Genomic DNA, 11626 nt, shown 5'->3' on the forward strand with positions numbered 1-11626 from the left:
AGCCTCTTGAGGAAAGTGAAAGAGGACAGTGAAAAAGTTGGCTTAAAACTTAACGTTCAAAAAACTAAGATCATGGCATCCAGTCCCATCACTTCATGCCAAATAGATGCGGAAACAATTGAAACAGTGACAAGCTTTATTTTCTTGGGCTCCTAAATCACTGCAGATGGTGACTGCAGCCATGAAATTAAAGATGCTTGCTTCTTGGAAGAAAAGCTATGGCCAACCTAGACAGCATATTAAAAAGCCAAGATGTTACTGCCAACAAAGGTCCATCTAGTCAAAGCTAAGGTTTTTCTGGTAGTCATGTATGGATGTGAGAGTTGAACCATAAAGAAGGCTGAGCACTGAAGAACTGATGCTTCTGAACTGTGGTTTTGGAGAAGACTCTTGAGAGTCCCTTGGACTGCAAGGAGATCAAACCAGTCAAACCTAAAGGAAATCAACCCTGAATACTGAATACTCATTGGAAGGACTGAGGCTGAAGCTGAAGCTCCAATACTTTGGCCACCTGATGCGAAGAGCCGACTCATTAGAAAAGACCCTGATGCTGGGAACGATTGAAGGCAGGAGGAAAAGGGGACGACAGAGGATGAGATGGTTGTATGGCATCACCAACTCAATGGACATGAGTTTGAGCAAGCTCCGGGATATGGTGAAGGACAGGACAATGCCTTGCTGTCGTCCATGGGGTTGCAAAGAGTCAGACATGACTGAGCAACTGAACAACAACAAAAACGTTGGAAGCATTAGTGATAAGAATGCTAACTGAATAAATGGAAAGCATGAGATGAAAAATGGATGAAAAGAATAGATGAAAACTGTAAGAATTTTACCAAGAAAATAGAAAAATTTAAAAGAACAAGTCTGAACTGTAGCATACAATAACTAAAATTATAATAAAAAAAATAAAATAAAAATAAAACACACTAGGAGGAACAAACCAGAGAAGGCAATGGCACCCCACTCCAGTACTCTTGCCTGGAAAATCCCATGGATGGAGGAGCCTGGTAGACTGCAGTCCATGGGGTCGCTAGGAGTTGGACACGACTGTATAACTTTCAAGTAGACAACCTGAGCGACTTCACTTTCACTTTTCACTTTCATGCATTGGAGGAGGAAATGGCAAGCCACTCCAGTGTTCTTGCCTGGAGAATCCCAGGGATGGGGGAGCCTGGTGGGCTGCTGTCTATGGGGTCGCACAGAGTCGGACATGACTGAAGCGACTTAGCAGCAGCAGCAGAAGAAACAAACAGCAGACTAGGTGATAAAGAAAAATACATAAGGGATTTGAAAGATTACTTTAAAATCACCAAATGAGACTAGCAAAAAGAAAACAGAATTTCAAAAAATGAGCTTCTCGGTGCTGCTCACTGCAGGATGGAGTCCAACACCCCTGTCAAAGCCAAAAACTCCACCACCACCCTGTGACAACAACCTCCTCCCTGCCCTGCCACCGCCACCACCTGTGTCACCACCACCTGGGGACAGGATGTATAGTTAGGCCACAGCCTTCAGTGAGGAGACATATTCCTCAGTTCTGTGGTGTTCTTCATCACACATTTATGAAGTTTCTGAAGGGCAGTGGAGACTATTGCGAGGCACAGCATGACCTCTATGCAGAAAAGTGATTTGTAGAAATTCACTACCACTCCAATAAGAAGCTCCCAGTGAGTAACCTGGACACAGAAGAACTGAACTGAAATTCACAGAGCATTTTTTACAAGACTTCTGACCTGGATGGAGTAAACCTCAGCGCACTTCATTTCTATCACCTTAGTATTACTGGACCAAAGAATTGTTGCTTCTTGTTAGGAGGGTCATTTCATTTCCCGTTCCTCTCAACTTCATACTCTAAAGCACTGAGTATTTCAAGTGGAGTATATTGAAGTAGATTCAGTTTCTTTCCATCATTTCTGTTATTCAATTTTTAAATTTTTTCATAATCGAGCATTTTTTAACTAAATTGACATGCTTCAAATGAACCACCAAGATCCTGTGGAACTCATATACAAGAACATGAGATTTCTTATTACACACAATCAAATTAATGCAAACTTAAACAACTGTATAGAGGAACTTAAGAAGTACCACAATAATAAGAGTATGTGTTGTTGTTCAGTCGCTCAGTCCTGTCCGACTCTTTGCAACGCCATGGACTGCAGCATGCCAGGCTTCCCTGGCCATCACCAACTCGCAGAGTTTACTCAAACTCAAGTCCATTGAGTTGGTGATGCCATCCAACCATCTCATCCTCTGTCATCCCCTTCTCCTCCCGCCTTCAACCTTTCCAGCATCAGAGTCCTTCACTATCTCATGGAGGTTTCTCAAACTCATTTCCACTGAGTCAATGATGCCATCCAGCCATCTCATCCTCTGTGGCTCCTTTCTCATCCTGCCCTCAGTCTTTCCCAGCATCAGGGTCTTTTCCAATGAGTCAGCTCTTCGCATTGGGTGGCCAAAATATTGGAGCCTCAGCATCAGTCCTTTCAGTGAATAGTCAGGGATGATTTCCTTTAGGATTGACTGGCTCAATCTCCTTGCTGTCCAAGGGACTTTAAGAGTCTTCTCCAGTACCTCAATTCAAAAGCATTAATTCTTCTGCACTCATTCTTTTTTTATGGTCTAACTCTAACATCAATACATGACTACTGAAAAAACCACAGCTTTGACTATACGGACCATTGTCAGCAAAGTGTTACTACAATTATAAGAGTATGTGAAGTTACCACAATAATAAGACTGTGTGAAGAAACTTACAACACTATTCTTGAGAAAGAAGGCATCTGTGATCTCAGCTGGCCTTTTGACGGTGGTGCTGAATAGTAAGGACTCATTCATAAATTCAGAAGTTGAATGACTCCTTACCAAGGTAAATGAACCCCCTTTCAGATAGTGCTTTATCTTTTAGCTAACACTTGTTCGCATGGTAAGATCATGGGGATCCAAGGGAGAGAGTGGAAGCATGCAACACTTCTGAAGTCCAGCACAATATCCCTTCTACCACACACGTTCTATTAGCCAAGCAAGTCACAGGACCAGTCAAAATTCAAGGGAGGAAACACTTGAGAAACACTAACATATCACTTATGCATGTGCACTTAATCATACACATTGCAGAGGGTGTGGAGAGAGAAAAAGGTAGCTATTTTTGCTAACCATCTTCAACAGACACTACTCTTCCCCTGTATTTAATGAATTCCCTATCTATTTTGTGTCAAGTCTACCATTATGTCTTTAGTGTGTGCGTATGAATCCCTGAAAAACCAATGATTAGTGTTACTTTTTAAATAAATATTAGTTGAATAAATTCCTTAGAAAATACTAAGGAATAACCTTTTAGAGAGGAAATATCTATAATAACTCTAACTTTGAATCAGAACCATATAGAGAGAAATAAGGTGGGTGTTGCCTGATAGCTTAGTTGGTAAAGAATCTGCCTGCAGTGCAGGAGACTCAGGATCCCTCCCTGGGGCAGGAAGATCCCTTGGAAAAGGAAAGGGCAAACCACTCCAGTATCTTTGCCTGGAAAATCTCATGGACAGAGGAGCCTAGTGGACTGCAGTCCATGGGATTACAAAGAGTTGAGCACGACTGAGCGACTAACACTTTCACTTTCAAGGTGGGTGTAATTTATGTGAAATTAAAAGGAATTTTATTCATTAAAAAATACTTCTGGCTAAAACAATTCTTAATCATAAAATTTCTGAAATTCTTGTAATTTTCCCATACTTGTCCGAAGTTGTTTACCAACTTATTTTTGTTTGAAGTGTGATTCCCAACCTCTTTCACACACACACACACAAAAAAAGTGGTTTCTGCTAATGAATTGAGCAGACATTTAATATTTTATATGCCTTTGGAGCTGGGTAACTTAATATTTGATACTTGACAATTTGTTTTATTATGTAATTGATTAAAACCATATATTTATACTGTCTGGGAACATGTGGTTATAGTTCTGTGAGAGAAATAATTTGTCAATATTCACCAGCTTATAAAAATACAGTGTAAGGACTTAAATGTTAAATAAATAGTGAAACGCCTTTCTCTTTAAAAGTGAAAACAATTTAAGGAATCTCTAGGACAACATCAAGGGTACCAACATTCACCTTATAGGGATCCCAGAAAGAGGAGAGAGAGAGAAGAGTATGGAATATGGAAATGTGGAGCTGCATCTTGAAGCAAGCAGAGTTGGAGGGTTCCCTAGGCTCAGGCTGGGACATGGGCCTGGGGAGCAGTCTTGGGAAACTGGTCAGTCACTCATGCCGTTTTCAATCCTCTCTCTCCTCACTGCTTTAGGAGCAAGCAAGTGTGCACGGCTCCTAAGGAGTGGAGTCCAAGCTTCCCACAGCCCTTCTCTTAATCTCACAAGTCCTCCAATCAGTCAAAGGGGCTCATCTTCTCTGTCAAGGAACACAGAGTTGGGGTGCCCAGTATCTGGCTGGAACCACTCACTCCCTGGGGAGGATCTCTGCCCATGTAATCTCTCTTTTCTTCTGAGTCCCATCCCAAGGGTACGGGTCCTGACCTACTGCTTCTCTTCCTAACTGGCTTCCATGTGGATATTTCTTATAGCCTTGGTTGTACAGGAGTCTTTCTCCCAGTCTCCAGTTAGTTTCCAGTAAGAATTGTTCCACATGTAGATATAATTTTTGTGCATTCATTAGGGGAGAGAGTTTCCCCATCCTCCTATTCCACCATCTGTTCTCTTCCTATGCATAATTCATCTAATGGGGCTGCAAGAAGCAGAATTTATATCCAAATGCCAACTTCCTGCTCCTAGTCTTTCTCACTTCCCTTTAGATCATGTCACTGATAGGTATTCAGTACCTTATCCACTTTTTAAATCATTTAAACAATTAGTATTAAGTATCATCTACTTTTTTTCATCATCTTAATATATACCTTTGACTACTGAGGTTTTTTTTAATTACTTTTGACAGAAACAAATAGATACTTTTGTGAACTCTTGTGTATCTGGAAGATTATTAAGATTTACTAGAATGTTTTATAATAATCAAAATAAATACTAACTGCATTGATATAATATGATATGAAAGTTATTTGTTGTTTTCATAATTATTTTGGATGACTACTTGGTTTAATTCAAACAAAAATTTTAAATCTGAGAATTTCATAGTAATATTAATACCATAGAATGGTCACATAAATATTTGATTTCAGTAGTACATTTCCACAGAATTAATATCACATTGTGTATGCACTCTATGATAGCAGTTACATATAATATAGGTTATTCATTATATTTTACTGTTGATGTACTTTTACTATTGTTTTACTTTTTTTTTTTTTGCCATACTCTGAGGCATGTGGGATCTTAGTTTACCGACCAGGGATTGAACCCATACCCCTTACACTGGAAGTGCAGAATCTTAAACACTGTACCATGATGAAAGTCCCTACATTACCTCTTATATTTATTTATTTTGCTTCCTAAATGTTCATATTCACCAACAAATGGAGACAGATGTGTCCATGGCAATCCCTGAGAGATGGATCAAACTACTTCCTGACATACTTCTGAGAATATGTCTCCTGGGCAAGAGAGACAGGATAAGGATTCAGAACAGGGAGAAGAAATGAAGTGTAACATATTCATATACCCTTTTTTTCATGGCGAGAAAAGTTCAAATATATCATCATGTAATTAGCACAGCCCTCACGCACCCACACATGCATGTGTTGTGTGTGTGTGTGTGTGTGTGTGTGTGTGTGTGTGTGTAGTTGAGAGCATGGCTAGGAGGGACAGAGTGCTCTCTGAGAAGACAATCATCCTGGGATCAGACGTGGCCCTGATTACAACAAAATCTTCCTCTTAGAAAAGAGGATTAGGGAGATATACATCCTCTGAATTTTGGGAGGTTATACAGAGAGTGTTTAGACAAAAATTGGGAGTGGCTCATCAAAAGCAAATACTATCTACTTTTTTCTTCAAATATTAGAATTAAAGGTATGTGATATAACTGATGCCTTAAAAGAAAAGAGGGTTGTAGAAAACAGTGGATTAAAATGTGCACATGGATAGACAATACCAAAAGCATTATTCAGTTCTGGAGATTATTTTAATCAGTTCTTTTCTCCTTATCTGAAGACTATAAGGATTTACTCAGTTTGCAGTTATAAAATTGTTATAAGCTGTTCTAAAATAATTATTTCTCAGGAAATAGGCATATCTCTTATTGTTGGGTAATGCAAATGCCTAGATTATCCTGTAAATTTTACTCCAAACAAATGATAACATAGTTTCTGCTGAGCTATGTTAAGGCATCACCCAGCTAAATATTAGGTGCTTGATGAAAAGGCTATGGGTGAATTGTGGAAAGCAATGGGAAATCTCTACAAACAAATGACCAGTTTATATAAATTGTATCTACTATTCAAGAATTTTGAAATGATGATTTCAGAATAACAAAGGTTAATATTCATTGAGGTTTTTTTGTATGCCAGGCACTGTATTGTTTCAGGTAAAATATCTGATAATGTCTCAGACATTTTCCTTTGACTAATAGGAACCAAACATTTCATTATGAAAACTGAGATTAATCAGGGATTGAGTCAGTTAAGGAGCATTTCTAACTATGTGGTACTGACCCAAAATGAATCACTTCTGCTGGATTATTTCCAAAGCAGAACTATATAGAATGTGCTTGTCTTGGATCTTGAGGCTGGGTAAGGTGGTACATGATCCCAAGCCATTAAGTTATTAAAATTATCTTGTCTTCTTCCTCTGTCACTGAAACTCCATGTCAAGATTCAAACCTTCACACATATGTCAATGTCCAATGTCCACAAAATCTTTTATCACATTGAGTAGGAATAGGCAAATACAATTTAAAATAGGGCATGAAGCTCTTATGTCTTTATATTAATATCACAGTGCATATTTGCTTGATGAGTGACTGAATATAGTTATTTAATAATCTGGTGATAATAGGGAATACTGCAGGCCATATGAGTTGAATTTAGATGATGATAAAAGTGAATTTTAATTCCTTATTTTTCATTCATGGTTTCCCTCTATAATGTTTCCATTTTAACTCAAAACAACTCAGCAAGCAAGACTGGAAAGGCTTCATCATCCTTACTTCATACAGAAATGATTAATCAGAGGCTTTAGGTCAAGAAAACGTATCAGGTGAGAGACAGAAAAATGTCTGTCCAAACTGTTATACTGCCTGTGATGGTCCTTTCTGCAGACTCCTGACACCTGTCCTTGAGCATCTTGCTCTTTTTCTGTAACAATGATTAAAATGAAACATTCTTGCTATGAACATAAAGCTGACCTCTACTACATGTGTCTGAAGGTCCCTGCACAAAGGTCAACAGAGCAAATCCTGAAAACAATAGAAAGTGCAATGAAGAAATCAGATTTTACCTGGTATAGTTTTATTAATATTCTTAAGTCCATTTAAATATTTCAAAGCACTCACTTCACTATTTTGGACAACTTATTTTTTCAAATATCTATGAATTTCATGAGGTTTTAAAAAGCACTTAACACAGGATGACTGTTTATTCATCCTGTGCATCTGAGAATATAGAATGACTAACAGCATGCATTAGCCTTTGTGCAGTCAACCCTCCCTGTGTGCCTTCCACAACTAGGTTTCTCCCATTCCCCACATCCCCCGACTTTCACCCCCAACACAGGCTTTTGCATTTATGTCTACAGCCTAAATGGGCAAGGATATTTATGAAATGAAATCTTTGCGATATCACTACCTAGGAAAGAGTCAGGTATTCTCCTTTTTTGGTCAGAATTTCCCCCTTGGTTCTTCCATCAGTCTCACTGAGAAAGCTGCAGTTCTTCCCAAATACAGGAGGATAGAATTAGTTTAAAAAAAAAAAATTGTGTGTTTAACTGACAAAACAGATGATAACTTCTCCACATCCAGAGCTTTTATGCAACAACATAGGCTATTATTTAGAAGTAAAGATATATAAGAAAATGTTTGGGGTTTTAAAAAAAAATAAGTAAACAGTTGTCTCTTTTTCTTGCCACAGCCTTAACTGAATTTCTTTGCTACATGTCGAATATAGATATTAAATTGTATTAGTTAATTTAATTAGATACAATGCAAGGTAAATATATATAAATTATTTTAAATAACATAAATGCATTATAATATTTTATGTATGAGCAAATTTTTCAACAATCATATCCATCAAGGGTTCTTGTCATCATGCAGGTTTGTTACTCCATATTTAACAGAATTTTGAATCAGTCCACTTATTTCTGACCCTTTTTTCCTACCTTTTAATCCCATGACAACAGTAAATGCAAAATAATCTGAAAATACTCAATGTTCAATAAATGTTTGTTGAGTGAACAACTGAAGAAAGCAACTAAGCAACCAAAGAAGAGGAAAGAAATAGAAATCATAAGACGTTTATTTGAGAAAATGAAGGGGTGAAGAAAATTGTACTGAATTTTTTTTTCCAATTTATGCTTGTTGACTAGACATATATTGGACAAATCAACTGGTACAGTGAACATAGGATAGGATTTGGTTTCAGGATGAGCATAACTCCCAAACTATTTAAATTTAAATTATAGGTAAGAAATTTATCTCTTTGACTCACTAGAGCTTGTTAAGAGTAATATAAAGATGTATACTTCTATCTGAAACTATCTTTCTGATGACTTTGCCTTTCTTTTATTCAGATCATGAGTTTCAATTGTTCTTTGTGGCAAGACAACAGCATGTCTGTGAAACACTTTGCATTTGTCAAATTCTCTGAGGCCACTGAACAGTGCTTCCTTTTATTTTCCTTCATTCTATTCATGTTTTTAGCATCACTGACAGGCAATGCTCTCATAGCCCTTGCCATCTGGACCAATCCAGCCCTCCATACCCCCATGTACTTCTTCCTGGCCAACTTGTCTCTCTTGGAGATTGGATACACTTGCTCTACTATACCCAAGATGCTGCAGAACCTTGTGAGTGAGGCCCGAGGAATCTCTCGGGAGGGCTGTGCTACACAGATGTTTTTCTTTACATTATTTGGTATCAGTGAGTGCTGTCTTTTGGCAGCCATGGCTTTTGATCGCTATACGGCCATATGCTCCCCACTTCACTATGCAACACAAATGAGTCATGGAGTGTGTGTCCATTTAGCAATGATTTCTTGGGGAGTGGGTTGCATAGTAGGCTTGGGCCAAACCAACTATATTTTTTCTTTGGACTTCTGTGGCCCCTGTGAAATAGACCACTTCTTCTGTGACCTCCCCCCTATTCTGGCACTAGCCTGTGGGGATACATCCCATAATGAGGCTGCAGTCTTTGTTGCAGCCATTCTTTGCATTTCCAGTCCATTTTTATTAATCATTGCTTCTTATGGCAGAATTCTAGCTGCTGTATTGGTCATGCCCTCCCCTGAAGGCCGTCAAAAAGCTCTTTCCACATGTTCTTCCCACCTACTGGTAGTAACACTATTCTATGGCTCAGGATCTGTCACCTACTTGAGGCCCAAGGCTAGCCATTCACCTGGGGTAGATAAACTCCTGGCCCTCTTCTATACTGTGGTGACATCCATGCTCAACCCTATCATCTACAGCTTACGGAATAAGGAAGTCAAGACAGCTCTTCGGAGAACTCTGGGCAAGAAAAATGTTTTGACTCACGGGTAGATACCAAAGGACCACACAAATTTCTTTGAAAAAGATGCACACTCAACCTCAGAGGAAGGAAGAAAATTAAGAAAGATATGGATAAAGAGAGGGAGTATGGATGGAGGAAGGAAGGGGGAAGGAGAGAAAGAAAGAAAGAGGGAGAGAAGGAGAGAGGGAGTGTAGGAGGTTGGGGGGAAAGAAGGAAGGAAGACAGAAAGGAAGGAAGGAAACTCTGTACTTGTCAAGGTGTTTTGTAAGAAATGTCTTTCGTAACAGTGATTTTAATTTTGGAGATAGTTCTCTTCTTATAGCAAAAGTTCTGATTGCCAAATTCTGAAAGGAAATTGGCTACCAATGAATTTTAATAAGTGAATCTAATACTAGACTGGCTTTCTAAAACATTTCAGTCTAGGCTAAAGTACAGGCTTAGAGTATAAATTACCAGAATCTATCTCAGAAGCCTAGGAAATTCTCACTCATACTCTGAGGCATTTTCTCTCCTCTGAGAGGTCAATATGACTTCTGCCATGGTCACTGAGGCAGTGCTTCCACATATGCCAGTCCCATATGGCTCTTAATTCCTTAATAACTCTATGATGTTCATCACTTTCTTCCATAAAAATGTTTTAAATTCTTCATCCTTAATTGTTGGTATATGAAGTAGTCAAATAATTCTTTTTTGAGTTGTGGATAAAACTCAAAAAAGCAATTCTTAAAATTCAGAGGTAATTGTGGCAGAATATTAAAAGAAAAGCATGAGAAATTTTTACCAAGAGTCCCCATAGAAAAAATGTTTTTGAAAAGAAAGAGAAATCATATTTAAATTCAAGGATGGAAGAAGAAAATTGAGCTTAAAATAATTAATATAAATAATTTTAATGATTTTATGTAATTTACGACATGTACAAATGTGCAGATGAATCCTGGCAGGATATATTTGGAAATTATCCAAAACTTGCTCTTAAGAGAAATGAACATAGTTACAACAAAATCTAGTATCTCGAGGCATCTATAGAAGAAATTATCTTGGATTTGAACTCTAGTCCTTGGGGAAGAGCTGTGGTCTATGAAAATTTAGCAACTACCCATACAGTAGTGATAACATGACAGGAATGGAGAACTCTGCTGCTATGACAACTTACAAATAGGATGAATAAATTTTAGTGATCTAACATATAGCATGCTGACTGTAGTTAATAATACTGAATTGTATACCTGAACTTTGCTAAGAGAATAGACCTAAGTGTTCCTACCACACACATACGCAAAAGATATCTACGTGAGGTGATGTTTTTTAACTTGATTTTGACAATCATTTCACGATGAACACATATATAAAATCATCACAGTATCCACCTTACGTTTTAACTCTTGACAATTTTTTCCATTTTATCTCAATAAAGCTGAAAAAGAAAAAGAAGATGTGATAATGTTACGATTAGGGGATGGTAGTGATGTTCACTAATGACCAAGATTTGTTTTACTGGACACATTTTACCAAAAGCTATATAACTCATTGAAGACCAAAACATAATATATTGCAGTTTTTATTTATATCTGTGTAAAATTAACAAAAATGGAAAGAATATGAACATGAAAAAATAACTATTTAACAATTATGCTATAGAAATAGGCAAGAATTATATGCAGGCATTAGGGATTATTATTCAAAGTGTTTATTAATCTAGAAAAATGATTATTAAAAATTAAAGCAAGTAAAAACAATTTGTATAGCATGATCATTTTTACTTGGTTTACTAATTTTCTAAAGGCTTATAAGTTCAAAAATATCAAAACTGGGCAGTTACATGTAAAAGCATAAGATTAGAACATTTCTTCTCATCATATACAAAATGCAAATGTATACTCAAAATAAGTATATTTTTTGAGTATACAAAAGTATACTCAAAATGAATTAAAGACCTAAATGTAAAACCAGAAATCATAAAACTTCTAGAAGAGAACATAGGCAGAACACTCTTTCAGTAA

At 37.4% G+C, this 11626-nt stretch overlaps 1 protein-coding gene across 1 annotated transcript; it reads left to right on the top strand.

The window, feature by feature from the left end:
* Positions 1 to 8692: 8692 nt before the first annotated feature.
* Positions 8693 to 9694, top strand: LOC113882047 (olfactory receptor 10C1-like). The gene has a single exon (XM_027525217.1). The coding sequence runs from the start codon at positions 8693 to 8695 to the stop codon at positions 9653 to 9655; it is 963 nt and encodes a 320-aa protein (XP_027381018.1). The 3' UTR covers positions 9656 to 9694.
* The last annotated feature ends 1932 nt before the right edge of the window (positions 9695 to 11626 follow it).

This window comes from Bos indicus x Bos taurus, chromosome 23, assembly GCF_003369695.1.
Source record: "Bos indicus x Bos taurus breed Angus x Brahman F1 hybrid chromosome 23, Bos_hybrid_MaternalHap_v2.0, whole genome shotgun sequence".
Lineage (NCBI taxonomy): Eukaryota > Metazoa > Chordata > Mammalia > Artiodactyla > Bovidae > Bos > Bos indicus x Bos taurus.